Here is a 15791-nt window from a genome sequence, read left to right on the forward strand (position 1 = left end):
AGTTCAGCAGAAATCCCGCTGTGCAGCTAATTTCATTGGTTTAAAGGGTTAGTTCACCCAAAAATGATAATTCTGTCAGTATTTACTCTCCCTCATGTTGTTCCAACCCCGTAAGACTTTCGTTCATCTTCAGAACACAAATTAAGATATTTTTTATTAAATCTGAGAGCTGGATTACTCCTCCATAGGCTTCTAAAGGGATTGAAACTTGCCGGCCCAAAAGTTATGAAAGACATCGTTAAAATAGTCCGAGTGACTACAGTGGCTCAACCTTAAGTTTATCAAGCGACGAGAATACTTTTTGTGCGCAAAAAACAAACAAAAATAATGACTTTATTCAACTATTCATTTCCTTCTCTGTTGGCCTCGAGTGAGTTCACGAAGTGATATTGCGCAAAGCTTCTAGGTTGCACGTCACACGCAGGCTCACTATTGGCCGACGCTGGTCATGTGTGTGATGCGTGACGTACAACCTAGAAGCTTTGCGTAGTTTCACTATACGTGAAATATCACGGCCATACAGAGAAGGAAATGATTAGTTGAATAAAGTCGTTATTTGTGTTTGTTTTTTTGCGTACAAAAAGTATTCTCGTCACTTGATAAACTTAAGATTGAGCCACTGTAGTCACTCGGACTATTTTAACGATGTCTTTCACAACTTTTGGGCCGGCCAGATTCGATCCCTTAAGAAGACTATGATCCCAACATGACATCATGACTTTTGCGTAAACATACACGCCACTTTCAAGTCAAGTGGCGTGTTATTAGGGGTGTAACGGTACACAAAAATCACGGTTCGGTACCTCGGTTTTAAAGTCAAGGTTCGGTACGTTTTCGATACAGCAAAAAGTAAGAAATGCCAGAGAAATTTCCTATTTGTTAAAAGAAAAAATATTTTTTAAATAAGTGTGAGTTTTCCTAAATCTTGAAACTTTCTGGTTTATAAATGGGTGTCATCTTTGAAGGATGAACGAATAATGTTTTTGTCATAAGGTTGAAGAGTGAACCCAAACGCAGACGATATGCAGACTAACAGGGATTTATTGAGGCACAAAACAGAAAACAAAAACCCACGAGGGGGCAAAACAGGACAGATGGGGCAGTACAACTAGACTAAGACAGGAAATAAACTAGGACTAGATACTGACAAAGACAAGATGAAGAAAACAAACAGCTACATAAACTCACAATTCTTAATACAATATTCAGACGAAGTACTCACAGGACTCTCACAAAGAGTAACACGCACAGGTTGACAATGTACCGACACAGGACAGCAAACACAAGGGGATAAAATAGGGAGACACTAATGGACAAAGACAGGTGAAGCTGACTAGACAATAATGACCAGACGAGGATAACAAGGGGGCGGGGTAACGTAACGAGACAACACAAGCACATGGCTCAAAACACAAGACCATGTGCTTGCACACAAAACATGATTCTGTCATGATCCTGCCTCAAGACAAGAGAAAATCAAGGACACGAGGGCAGAATCATGACAGTTTTGGTCATCACATTAAAAATAACATTTAAATATATGAAGAGTTCAGATGCAAAAGCCATTTGAAATTTTCTTCTAGAATGATCATTTTTATCAAGCTTGTATATTTAAGTTCAGTAATTTCACTTAAATGGCAATGAAGATTACCTATTAATTGTCATTTGAGTGAAATTACTGAACTTAAATATACAAGCTTCATAAAAATTATCATACTAGAAGAAAATTTCAAATGGCACTTAGAGGCTTTTGCATCTGAACTCTTTGTATATTTATTTATATAATATTTGAGTTTTGAAGTGCTGGAAAAAGATTTGTGAAGTACTTGAAAGCATTTCACTATTCCAGCCAAACTGGTTACATTTAGTGTTACTATATTAAATCCATGGTGAATGTTGCTGGTCTGTGGACGTAAAGTAGCTATTACTAGTTCATCACGGCACAATATTTCTCCTGGTCTCCACGTCAGCGCTGTTTGATCTAATAGAGATCTGCGGTTAATAACGGAGAAATGTGAATGCTTCTCACTAGATCTCGCAGCGATGTTATTACTTCAGTGGCGAATTCAAATGTTTTCTTTACTTGATCTTAGCGCTGTGTTGTAACAGTGTCGCTTGATCGAGATCGGCTCGTGCTGCACTGATGTTGCTGGTCCGAACTGCGATCCGTGAAGCACAATATAATGAGAAGCGCAGTTTCGTTCCGCTTTCATTACGTTTGCCATTTGATGTTGCGCAACGTTGTGGTGTTCGCGCCAGCGCGAATTTTGTCGGCAGGAAAAATGGTCCAAGGAATCGTTCGGTTTGTATGCGTACCGAACCGGAAGCCTCGAACCGAAACGGTTCAATACGAATACATGTACCGTTACACCCCTACGTGTTATCTATACGCATTTTGAGCTATCCGCGTGTATGTCCACGCCGAAACGAACCGTCATCTTTTGCGTGTATGTCTACGCCGTTAAATGTCCGAGTGATTCCGCGTGTATGTCTACGCCGTTAAATGTCCGAGCGAAACGAAGCAAAATGTAGATCTACATCTGGGGAGCGATATTTTCTTTCCTAGGATGGTAGGGGAAGACTCATAAATGGTATTAACCCCAGTGACGGGTAGGTTTAGGGACGGGGTTGGGGTAGGTCATATATTTATATATACAGTAATGTACGTTAAGTCAACGGCGTTGATAAACACGCTGAAAAGCGATTATGCGTGTTGATAGCACGCCAAAAATGGAAATACGAATTGGCGTGTCATACATACGCCGTTTCATGAGATCAGTCTGGTGATCCAGCTCTCAGATTTAATCAAAAATATCTTAATTTGTGTTCCGAAGATGAACGAAAGTCTTACGGGGTTGGAACAACATGAGGGAGAGTAATTAGGCTACTGACAGAATATTCATTTTTGGGTGAACTAACCCTTTAAGGTTACAGTGATGGGTAGGTTTAGGGATCACCGTTTGGTTCAATCAATCAGTACAGAGATTGACATGCCAACAATGACAGGCCGCTGAACTGGTTTTGGGGAAAAATCACGCCAACCAGAGCGAGAGCAAGAGCAAGAGCGTGCCCATCAGCGTGCTTCATTCGGGTTACGGAAGCCATCGGCAGCGCTGCACGGCACGCCTCCAGGAGCAGCATATCTATCTTTTATAAATCTGATAAAACTAAAGACTCTTTGGAGATATATGAGGGATGCAATACTACTCTATAGGTACTCAAGATTAACAGGAGATTGGCAGAAACTGCGTGTGTTACGTCCCCTTTAAACGAATCGTTGTTGATCCGTGATCCGTACGGTTCGGCATGCATGTGATTCGTGGATCAATTGCAAGTTTAACCACAATTGAGTGAAAGGTCATCATTTGCACGTGTTTTGTCTTGCTAGTTTACACATTCAATAGATTTTAAAAGCATTCCAGCGCTAGAAGAGGCAAAAGAGAATTTAATTCGATTCTCGCCCGCTGTTATCTTGCACACACAGAGAGAGACGAGTCCATGTGCACTTGGATGGACACATACACACAAATTATGTAGTGAAAATCGGCAAGTATTCACGTAAGCACATTCGGTCATCGGATGTGTATCATTATTGGATCTGTGCGTGCATGGGGTCTTAAAGTGACAGCAACCTATAAATACAATACATGATGTTGTCTGTCATGTTAATCAAACACAAACACAGCTTTAACAAAGATGAATCAATATCAAATTTATACAGTGAACAGTATTTTTTAATTTAATTTAATTATTACATTTCTGTACCCGAAATTAATACTACAGTTAGACCTTACTATTTTTGTAACTTTGTTTTGTTGTATTTATCTATGCTTGTAATTGGTGTACTTGTTCTTTTTACTGTCTGTTCACTTGCCTTTAATAATGTTTTAACTTTATAAGTCAGGCAAGTAGTTTATGCTGTGGTATCAGAGTACTTAAAGTGAGCTTTATGTAACAAATGGAAAGCAAAGTTACCCTCCATTTGTAAAATGATCCGATCCGTGACTAAAAAACCATAATATGATCCGAACCGTAAGTTTTGTGATTCGAATGTTCTCTCTAATCATTCTGAAACAAGCAGTAACATTTAAAAAAATGTTACACGAACATCCAACTAAAACATTTTTAGAAAAAAACATTGCATGAACAATGTATAAAAGTTTTTGAAAACGTTGTCCTCAACTTTGAACAAACATTCTATTAATGTTACTGGACGAATGTTTATTCATAACTTTGAGAAAACCTTGCCAGAATGTCCAAAAAGTACATTTCTGTAGATTAGATTTTAAATATTCTATCAGATAAATAAAGTGATTATGGTGTTAATAAATTGCAACATGCTAAATGAATCAATTTTCATACATCTTGAGTCATATGTGACTCAACATGTATGAATATATAATACATAATATATGTTGCCTTAAGAATTGAATTTAAATTAATTTCAAAACAGAATTCAATTTCATTTCTAAGCCTTGCGCTCAAGATTGTGAAACTAAGGGTGCTTCTTAGAAAGAGATTTTAATTTATAACAATAACAAATTACATTATGATCATCCCCTACTGAAAAACGTAACAAAACGTGATATAAATGAGTGCACTTTAACCTTTCCATTGAGAGTTCGATTCCTGAAATTATAATGAAATCATGTTATTTCTACGTTTTTAATAATACATTATATCAACTAAAATGTAAAAGTGCATAGAGTTTGTGTCCATCAAATGTGCATATTTTCTAATATTTCAAGAAGTGACAGACCAAATCTTCATAAAAATATCCAAATAAAGTAAAATTTTATAAATAAAAAAAAGAAAAGAAAAAAAGCTGTTTGTGTTCCTCTGGAGAAATGCTAAGCTAATGGCTTTATCCTGAAGTAGAGTGATGATGAATGCTCCTGAAAACCTCTTTCTGGACCCGCGTGGGAGGAAGATGTTTTTATAACACAGTCAACAAAAGACGGGCCAGCACAAAGCCAGCGCGCTCTGAAACGGCAGACCGGGAGGTGAATGTTGGCAAGAATATGCAGGTCATGCTAAGGCCTTGCCACAGTTTTCAACTTCACATTTTCGAACATCACAATGGACACTGTTTGTGTTGGACGCATGACTTTCTTGAGGTAACAGCAATCATGGGATTGGTGCCTAGCTTGCAGTTTTCTCACCTGTGCAAACAGCATTAGGAAAGGAAGCGGTCTATTCTCAAGTGAGATCCTTGATGAAATATGTTGCGGTGCCCCTCTTTGATCTAATTTTCAGACTGATCTCATGAAATGGCGTATGTATGACACGCCAATTCGTATTTCCATTTTTGGCGTGCTATCAACACGCATAATCGCTTTTCAGCGTGTTTATCAACGCCTTTGACTTAACGTTATATTACTGTATTATGTACATATAAATATATGACCTACCCCAACCCCGTCCCTAAACCTACCCGTCACTGGGGTTAATACCATTTATGAGTCTTCTCCTACCATCCTAGGAAAAGAAATATCGCTCCACAGATGTAGAATATAGATTTTGCTTCGTTTCGCTCGGACATTTAACGGCGTACACATACACGCGGAATCACTCGGACGTTTAATGGCGTAGACATACACGCAAAAGATTTCGGCGTGGACATACACGCGGATAGATCAAAATGCGTATAGATAACACGCCACTTGAATTGAAAGTGGCGTGTATGTTTACGCAAAGTCATGATGTCATGTTGTAATTTTAATGGGTTATACAAAACCATATAAAGACAGAAATGTCATACAGCAAGATTTCAACTGAATAAATCCACTCTGAAGACGATCCTAATCCACAGAGAAAGGAATTACCAGCGATCAGCAAAAGCAACGTCATCTTTTAAATGACCCTCAAAACTCGTGTTTTCTACGGTTACACAACTCTTCGTATACATGGATAATTGCACATATGTCAAGACATGTGAAAGTCATTGCGGTTTGATGCAACAAGAGCCAAGACAGGAAGACTCACTGGAGCAATATTTGGAACGGGGATAATTAGAAAAGTGTGTTGCTCTTAAAGGTCTCATCTGTTCGGAGATCAGTCTTCCAATCTCTTCCCTCGAGATCGAATCCTAAACTGACTTTTCAGATCCGCATTTCTGCCAGAACGAGAAACCAAAACATGGTTTCTCCATGCTGTCGAGTGTAGTTACCTGTTGGCACGTCAGATTAAAGGACTTTTGTAAAATGCTAATGATTGAGAGGACCAGCGAACGTGACTGTGTCGGTTTAGGTTTATGTGCAGTCAGCGTTACCTCCCTTTCCTCCTGCTTTGTGAGACATGGTAAGAATATTACGGTGACATTTCCCTGACACTGCTGTTTTAACTGCTCCTCTGGGTCTTCAAACATCTTCTAGGCCTAGAGCAGTTTAACAGAACAAGTCCTCCATGTTTATAAACAGCCTTAAAGGGGCCGTACGTATTTTTTGGGATAGTAGACATAGGGCCAGATATATTAAACAGGGCAAATTAGCATGAGAGCGCAATTCCAAAAAAGCACCGAGTGGAAAGTTCTGCTGACGACATGCAAATTTAAAAAAACAGACACAACGGGATCATTTCCATAATGACCAACACAATCTACCAGTTAGCGTCTGGTTTAACACGTTTTTTTTTTGGGGGGGGGGTAAAGAATAATGGTGCAAACACCAGTAAATTATCGAATGCAAACCTTAGTAAATCACTTTGTGTGATTCATTTAAATGATTCATTTAAATTTTTGAAAGGGAAACTCCTACATATGCATATGCAATAAGCTCAGCCGCAAAAATAACCCTGTCCACGCCTTTTTTAGCGCTGATTTTTCACTGCGTGTCTTTAGTAAATCCGACAATAGTTTTTTAACGCCAAAAGAGGGTTTGCGCTGGAGCAAGCGGTTAGTAAATCTGGCCCATAATTGTTTTTTAAATAAACAGGTGTTGTGAGATATCCCAACTGTCTCTCTAAAGCCGCGTTTCCACCGCAATTACCAGGAACTATTTGTCCCAGGAACTTTTTTCATAGGAACTTTTTTTGCCCCAGAACGGTTGCTCACTGCGTTTACACCGTGGACTAAAGTACCGGGAAGATTAGTCTGGTGACGTTGAACTGCGTGCGACTGCTCCTCCCAGTCTGCGCGTACTTGTTTTGAGTTTTAAGTATTGAGGAGATTCAAGCTGTGCTGCTTTTGTGTGCGATCTATTGGTTTACTAACGAGGTAATTAACAAAACGGCAGAAAAGAGACGAACACTAATACCAAAGCGTATTCATTTCAGAAAGCTCGTAATGCTAGATAGACAACGTTTGTTATCAGCTATAGCGGACATGACCGTGAGATGGATGGGACGAACGCGCGCCATCCGGCAGAGAGAACAAGGTAAAAGAACCAATCAGCATGTTCAGCGCACAAGTCCCACCCCGAAAGTTCCTGAACTCTGAAAAAGTACTACCTCGCCAGCAGGGACTTTCTGGGGGGGGAATTTTTACCCGGAACTTCATTTAGACCCTGGTTCCTGCGGTGTAAACACACGGAGTACCACCCCAAAGTTCCTAGTTCCTGGGGAAAGTTCCTGCGGTGGAAACGCGGCTTAACACTCCTAGACTCTGTAAACGACAACCAAGACACAAAAAGTAGGACCCTGGAAAATATGCCTCTACCTCCATTTCACGAGTTCACACTTACAAATCAGTCGGATAGATTAAATTGGTAAACGTATTTGGCGTGCTGTCTGGGGAGAGGGCTCTGATCTTGGTAATTGGCCCGAATGCAGAGTATTCCCCCACCAGGTTTAGGAAGTGTCCTGGTGAGTGTGAGGAGACGGGGTGGTGGAGGGATTCTGAAGACTGTAGAACATCCTTATGCCGAGTTCAGACTGCACGATTTTCAAAATAATCGGGTCACTGTTGTTTTCACACTGCATGACTATCTGGGGTAACATTCAGTTGCTGCTGTGTTCACACTGCACGATGGATCGGCGACAGGAGGTTTCACACTGCATGACTTTACAAAAGAAAGAATCGCCGACAACTTCTGCCTGGTCCGCAAGCTACGTTTCACAACCAAACAAACGCGAGAAGTGATAGGAAATAATGGAAGATCACGCGTGCGTGAGACCGGAGTTCTCGCGCGACACTGAATTTGTTATTAAAAATGATAGCCTAGAAATTGTCTGATTTGTAGCGAAAATTAAAAACAAAAAAACAGTTTATGCAGGAAATGGTTGGGAAGACGAGGGGAGCAAGGACTGTGTTTTGCAAAGAGAGTTGGGGGTAAATAAATAATTTTGCAAATGTCCTGCTGTTGCTGCTGGTCATGCAAATGTTTGTGCTTTGTTTCTGTTTGATATAATTGTAAATATAGGCCTATCTATTAAAATACTGATATTCTGGTCTATAACTCCGACTCCGATGTAGTTTTCAGTCAGAACACATTCACACAGCAGGATTGTGAATCGCCGACAGGTCCAGATATTTAGCATGCCAAATATCTCACGGGCGTCGGCGATTCTCTCAGATCGCGCCTTTGCTCATTCACACTGCGTGATTGTCACTCGCGTGAACGAGCACCGATTTGCCTGTGATTTCGGGCATTTGTCGGCGATTTCTCAAAACCTGTCGGCGAGCCAAAATCGGGGCTAAAATCGTGCAGTCTGAACTCGGCATTAGGTGAGTTTGACTGTGCTTATATATGGTTTGCCTTCGTGCTGATTGGGTAGATATGTTGATTACTGATTGTAGACAGCTGGTGGTACTAGAGTATTTGTGATTACTGATTGTAGACAGCAGGTGGGACTAGAGTATTTGTGATTACTGATTGTAGACAGCAGGTGGCACTAGAGTAGCTCATTTTGGGGCTGTTTACACCTGGCCACTTCATGCGTTTTCTATGATCCGATCGTGAAAAGACCAGGTGTAAATGCCCTCCGAAACGCATTCGAGACGGATTTGAATGCGATCGCTCACACCACTTCAGGAGGTGGTCTGGGCCGCATTACAGACCAAACTGGACAAGTGTAAATGCATATGAAACCACATATGTACATTTTACTCCTCCCAAAAATGCTAAAAAATAAACGTGTGAGAGCGTGTTATAGGCTATATGTCATGTTATAGTCCGATATGACGACGCTCATCATTACCGCAGATGTGCAGCTGAGCGTCTATTCATCAAGCCAACGTGCAAACTATCGCAAATCAAAGTGAAAGTAAGTCGCAGACGCTAAACACACAATCATAACGCTCTCTCTTATTGCTCTCTTTGATTTGAAATTAGCTGATGATCAATAAAATGCAGCTCATATCTGTTGCTTTCGCTGACGTGCACTCCATTAAATCTGCATATAGCGTGGGAATTGAAGATCGGATTTATATCCGTTTTGCAAAAACACATTTATGTGACCAGGTGTAAATGGAATCGTTTTGATAAATCAGATCTGAGAAAACGCATGAAGTGGCCAGGTGTAAACAGCCCCTTTGACATGTTCCTCAGGAACTACGTTAATAAAACATACACTACCGTTCAAAAGTTTGGGGTCAGTGAGAATTTTTTTTTTTTTTTTTGGAGGAAAGAAATCAATACTTTTATTTATCAAGGACAGTAAAGACATTTATAAAATATTCTATTTCAAAAAAAAAAAAAACTGTACAACTGACAGACCAACAACTGTTTCAACATTGATAATAATAATAAATGTTTCTTGAGCATCAAATCCTCATATTATACTGATTTGTGAAGGATCATTTGACACTGAAGACACTGACACTGGTGATGCTGAAAATTCAGCTTTGATCACAGGAATAAATTACACTTTACTATATATTCACACAGAAAACAGCTGATTTACACTGGAATAATATTTAATATTATAACTGATTTTTGTTGTATTTTTAATCAAATAAGCGCAGCCATGGTTAGCAGAAGAGAATTCTTTTAAAAGTATTTAAAATCGTACCGACCCAAACTTTTGAACGGTATAGTGTACATTCCTGAAACACTACAAAAACGTACCTATACATGCGATTCACTGCTGTTTCCAGCTGAAATAAACACTAGTGGCAGTGAATCACAGACAACTTCCATTCCTTTTCAGGTAAATTATGATTACAGGGGCAGATTATTGATTTATAAAGACTTAATTTGAAAAAAAAATGTCTCACTATACTATTTTATGACCTCAATACACTTTTACCACATGCATGATTTGTAAACTAATACATTTTGGCATTTGCATCACATAATTAGCTCCATATGTGTGTCTTTTCTGAAGTACAGTAGTACATCAGGTGGTACAGCATTGCACTCGGGTACGAGTCCCGTGAAACACAAGTCATGATAAAAGAGCTCAAAGACTTGAAGAAGCAGATAAAATGGCATGGTTGCTTCAGCAAATGCATTTTTACCTCACATTTGCTTTTGTTAACACTATCGGTTAGGTCTCGAGATGGGACGTTATTTTCAAAAGCAATAGAGCATTAACCTTTTAACACCACTTGCCAGACATTTTATTTCCGAGCTGCATCAATAAATTACAACAACCAACATAAAACGCTGCCAGATTCACATTCATCTGTTTTGGATGAAACTGAACCCTCTTTTGGTGCAACTCGCTGGACATTTTACATCGAAAGTGCAGCAAAACAATAGTTTGCAGAAATGTCGCTACAAGCTCTTTTTCCAATGGAAAATAAAAAATGACATCACCCTTAATAAGTTACTGGAAATACTGAACTGAAGATTTATTAACCCATACTTTGGTATGCATTAATTTACAGAAGCACTCTCTGCCCGTCAATCATTTTATACTCATTCATGTTTGCAGACATTGGATTGGCTGACATGACTTTGGAAGGCGGGGTTTTGGAAAGGGGGCATGCAGTTGAAAGAATAGGTGTGGGTCTAATTCACTGACCAAATATTGTCAGTTAAATTTTTTGTTTTTAATCGTTTTTTTCAAGAGGAAAAACCCATCGAAAGATTTAAATGTTCATATTTGCGTAGTGCATCCCATCCTAGGACGATGAATGACTGCACTCCAGTTCAACTGACTGGGCTTTGAAAACCACTAACCCACACTTAGCTTCAGATCTGCGCTGGGCATGATGTGAGCCTACGCTTTATCTACGATTTTAGTCTTTCAGTTTTCGGTTCTGGTCTGAAAACACAAGCCATTTAGCATATCCGAATACTTTTTACGCCCTGTGTAAACTTCACAGCAGTTTCTGGTCTGCATCCAGAAAGCATATTTGTGGTGTGTGATAACATTTAACTAGGAATGCATGTCTCCTAAAACTGTTCCAGGACCTTTACCGGCAGGTAAAGCTGAATTTGAGTGCATTGGGAAAACGCGACATGGCTCTCAGAGAAGGGACTGACATTAATGAATCATTGGCATCCTATACAGCTGTTATCCTGGATGTTTTAAAACAGATGACTCAATGCCTGGGTTATCTTAAGCTAAACAGCAATTACTGTAAGCAAAACTATGATTAACACAGTGTTGTTTCAAAACATTTATGAAGATGAAGTAAATCAGACCAGGATTGTTGATGGACGATTGGGACAATACAATCTCAAGGGTCGTATAGCAACGGCTCAAAAATCTCACCCTCATGTCTTTTCAAACCTATATGACGACTTGTATACACAATGAAAGCCAATGTTATGCCGTTAAGCACTTTATTGGCTTTCTTTCATTCATGCATTTGGCAGATGCTTTTCTCCAAAGCAACTTACATTGCATTCAAAAGATACATTTTATTAGTTCAAGCATTTCCCTGGGAATCAAAACCATAACCCTGTGTAAGCTACATCAATGCATTATATGGACAAGAAGTTTTGTCCATTATAAAGATTTTCTAAATATCATTTGTGTTTCACAGAAGAAAGAAAGTCCGGTTTAGGCAGACAAGAGGGTGAGTATGATGACATAATTGTCATTTTTGGGTGAACTATCTCTTTAAACCTCTAAAGTTACACCAGCAAAAATCTCAAGAGTTCAGTTCCTCTAAGGACGTCTGGCTTGAGGGCTGCAGTGCAAATACCACGCTAAGCATTCCCACGGACAACTTCTTTGTTTTATTCCACTTGTTAAACAGCAGGCCATGGGCTGGTAGACTGATTCTGAATCACTACCCAAGGCTGGCACTTCCCAGAACGCCTTTGGGCCACATGAAAGTAGAAGTGGAAGCAATGATGCCAGACTAGAAGAACAATCCGGAGGTCGATTTGTGTATCTGGTCCTTTTTTAGCCCCACATTTGCTAATTGTGTAACCAATATTCCATTGATATATATATAGCGGGACTTTCCGAAATGATTCACATTACATAAGAGGAATGAAGCAATCTTTTGGTCAGTTGGCCATCAGTCATTATGTTTTGGCCAATAATAATAGTGTTTAGTAAAAAAAAGTCTAAGATTCCAAAATATTTGAGTGTCAATGACCATAAAGTTTAAGATTGGGACTTTTGAGGTAAGATGTCAAAATAATACTTTAAAAAAAAAATCAGATTCCTCAAAAACAGATCCAGAAGCCCAATAATGGTGGACCTGAAGCCAGAAACTCTTGTGCAATACAGCTGTTGCTTGTGATGCTTTGATACTTCAACTTGCCCTCATTCGGTGATGTGACCTCTATGCACGCAACGGCACAGTGATTAAAAATACTGAATAATGCATGCAAATGAAATTGCTTAAATTGTTGAAGGCTTGTAATGTTCTTAGAGGGCTGCAGATGTTCATGTGCATGTGATTTTACTAAATGTCAGTTTTTCCGAAGTCTGTAAAGAGGAAAAGGGGGGTGTTGGGGTTGGCTATGTCTCCTGCCATCACATCATGGGAAAAACTGGGACCTCGTATGAGATGTTTTTGCTTGCTCTCACCTGAACACTTCCAGAGCATGTTGCATGACACATGAACAAGGATTTATGATGCATTTACTGGTTTCTGATGTGTAAAAACTAAAATAACTAACATATTTGATAGCAGTATATTCATTTAATATTCCCTAAATGCTTACTGACGCATAGTCAAAGAATATCACCATCCTTTCATTACAGAGCCGTCAACTAGGAATAAAGTCTATGTCCTTCATACTCTATGTATGTTCATACTTCAACTCTATGTCCTTCATAGCAATTAAGGAATATTAAAACGAACTAAAACATCCAAAAAAACAACTAAACAAATAAATATGAGATCAATGCTGTTTAGACAACCCACACATTATAATGGGAGTCTCATAATTGGCAGGATAACTAACATTTGCATTCAAAGTCACACGTACAAAAAAAGGTGTTTAATGTAAATAAATGTGCAATTGGATTAAACATCCTGTAAAGAATCTTCCCAGACCGACACAGATCATGGGAAAGGATGTAGTCTGTTAAACAATGGTGAAGGACAAGAGGCAGGAAAAGAGAACCACAGAGGAATGAAGTTGTGACTGACTGAAGTGCTTATTCAGCAAACTTCACATGTACCACCCCTCTGCTCATCATTACACACACACAAATCAACAAGTTGGCACAATACAAAAATAAACCGGATGACTTCTGCAAACTGTCACTGTCTACACTCTTGGAAATAAGCAATGTCAGCAATGCCATAGAATATCCATTTTAGGTTCCACAAAGAACACTATTAATCTGAAAAATATTTTTCCACGATACAAAACCTTTTGTGGAATGGAAAGGTTCCATTGATTTTAAAATGGAACCACTGATACCATACAATAAAAAAAAATAAAAAAAAATTTGTTTTGTTTTTATGTAAAACTGCACGGCACAGCATTTCTCCCTGAACTCTAATTGAACCCAGCCAAGTGATACCAAACAATGGACATCTGGTGAATATCTATTTTGGTGATTCGGAATGTTTGGGGGAAAATACGGAGGATGTGAGTGGAAATGTACTGGCCTACTTTATCCAGGCAGTATGTGGAAAACATCAGGCCAACAGACCAAAAGCATCCCTAACATTTGCACTTCATATAGATCATGTTGCCTTTAAATGTGATTGACGGGTTTATGTTGAAGAGCAGACAGTTTACCAGCTGCAAAACCAAAGAGATTAAAGATATAACTTACAGATATCTTTCCTTTAAGTTTGAGAGAGAGAGAGAGAGAGAGAGAGAGAGAGAGAGAGAGAGAGAGAGAGAGAGAGAGAGAGAGAGAGAGATTGACTCTTTGTTTCAAAACAATGAGCAAAACGATGGAATTATAACTGTTACTTACTTGTCAAGGACAAAATACAAGTCGAAAGCGCCTTGACATGATCTCTCCTCCTCCACATCTTCTTCGGCTCCCGCAGAAGGAAGCGTGAACAACAAAAGTCCAAAGAAAAGCACACCGAGACACATTTTTACGACTGAATGTGCCATCGTTTCTTATTGCAAAAACATCAATCCTCAGTCAAACAAATGGCCATTCACATTATCTTTAATATCTAGCTTGAAATGAGCCTCTGCTGAGGCTGAGATCCTGAGGGAAGGATGCACACAAAGAAGAGGAGTTTTTGCGGATGTTGACGCAGTCCTTACTCACTCACATCAGTCTGAAAACTTCAGATAAGACACGCTATTCCCAAAATGCAATGCACAGAAAGCCGATGTCCAGGGAAAAAACACCACAGAAAAAAAACAAAAAACTGTTTCCAAATTTGTGTTTAGTGTTTTTATATAAAACACGGGCCACTTTGCTGTTTTTTGGGGAGCTTTGAAGAACTGTTGACGCACGAAATCCACGTGTAAAAAGGCTAGATGTATTTTTCCCCAAGCGCTTGAAAGCTATTTAATGTAAATGTGCAAAGCAAAGACTGAGTCGTTTGAGAAAAGAGCCCAGGCTCAGAGTTGGCAGAGGATCTGGTGTCAAATTTCTACCCTTGTAGGAAAAAATTGGGGCAGTTTCTTCTCCTGCTCCTTGAAGGTTTCCTCCCTTTCTTTTGGATATGCAAAATATGTGTTTTTCGCTGTTTTGTCTTTTGTCTGCTTTTGACGATAATAAAATAAAACAGAAAATGAAAACTAGAGTAGAAAAATATTTTATTTTTAAACATTTTACAAAAGGCTTACCAGTATGACTTTATTTCTTATTCTAGTATAAACCACAATTATCTAAGTGCAATTTCCAAGTGTTGGGTCAAGATTAATTAATTAATTAATTAACATTTTTATTTATTAATTTTCCCCTTTCTGCCCTGTCAGCAGTTTACATCGATGTAGGTGGCGTTAAGCCTGAGTGGCTTTTTATGCCAAATCTCCAAGGCTGCATCTGAAATCGCACATGGCTACTATATAGTAGGCGAAAAAAAGTTTGTGACGAAAGAAGTATGTCTGAATTCACAGTAGCCTACTCAGTGCACTAGTGTAGGCAAAAAGTCCCCAAATAAAGAAAATCTGATGAGAAGAAGTGCAGAGTGATGTCATCAAAATCACTGATCCATATCGGCAGACTGTAAGTTTTGATTGCTTATATCTTCTAAATGTGAATTTTGTCATTGTTTTGGAGCACATATAGATAACAATAAGGCTAACATTCACTCTAAAAGCCAAAAAACTTAAAGTTTGATTTCATGGGGACTTTAATAAAACACCTAACACACTCCGCAACATGTGACCGGCTGAAGCTAATATAAACCGAAGTGCAAGGTAATACTGAACATAATAGCAGACTGAATGACGAACTCATGTGAACTCATTCGAATTCCTCATATAAACTTGATGTCGTAATTGTTGAGCTGCTTAGACCACTGGATCATGTTATTGTGAAATATTTTGTTTTATTTATCTGGTTTTAGA

At 39.0% G+C, this 15791-nt stretch overlaps 1 protein-coding gene across 1 annotated transcript in view; it reads right to left on the reverse strand.

Moving 5' to 3' along the window:
- The window catches only part of antxr1c (ANTXR cell adhesion molecule 1c), a 40040-nt gene extending 25412 nt beyond the window's left edge, over positions 1-14628 (reverse strand). Inside the window, exon 1 of the mRNA XM_056246085.1 lies at positions 14230-14628. Coding sequence (XP_056102060.1) covers positions 14230-14375 — 146 coding nt within the window. The 5' untranslated portion in view covers positions 14376-14628. The remainder of the gene's footprint in view (positions 1-14229) is intronic.
- Positions 14629-15791: the final 1163 nt, after the last annotated feature.

The sequence above is a fragment of the Rhinichthys klamathensis genome, unplaced genomic scaffold, assembly GCF_029890125.1.
Source record: "Rhinichthys klamathensis goyatoka isolate OS25496 unplaced genomic scaffold, OSU_Roscu_1.1 h1tg000035l_1, whole genome shotgun sequence".
Lineage (NCBI taxonomy): Eukaryota > Metazoa > Chordata > Actinopteri > Cypriniformes > Leuciscidae > Rhinichthys > Rhinichthys klamathensis.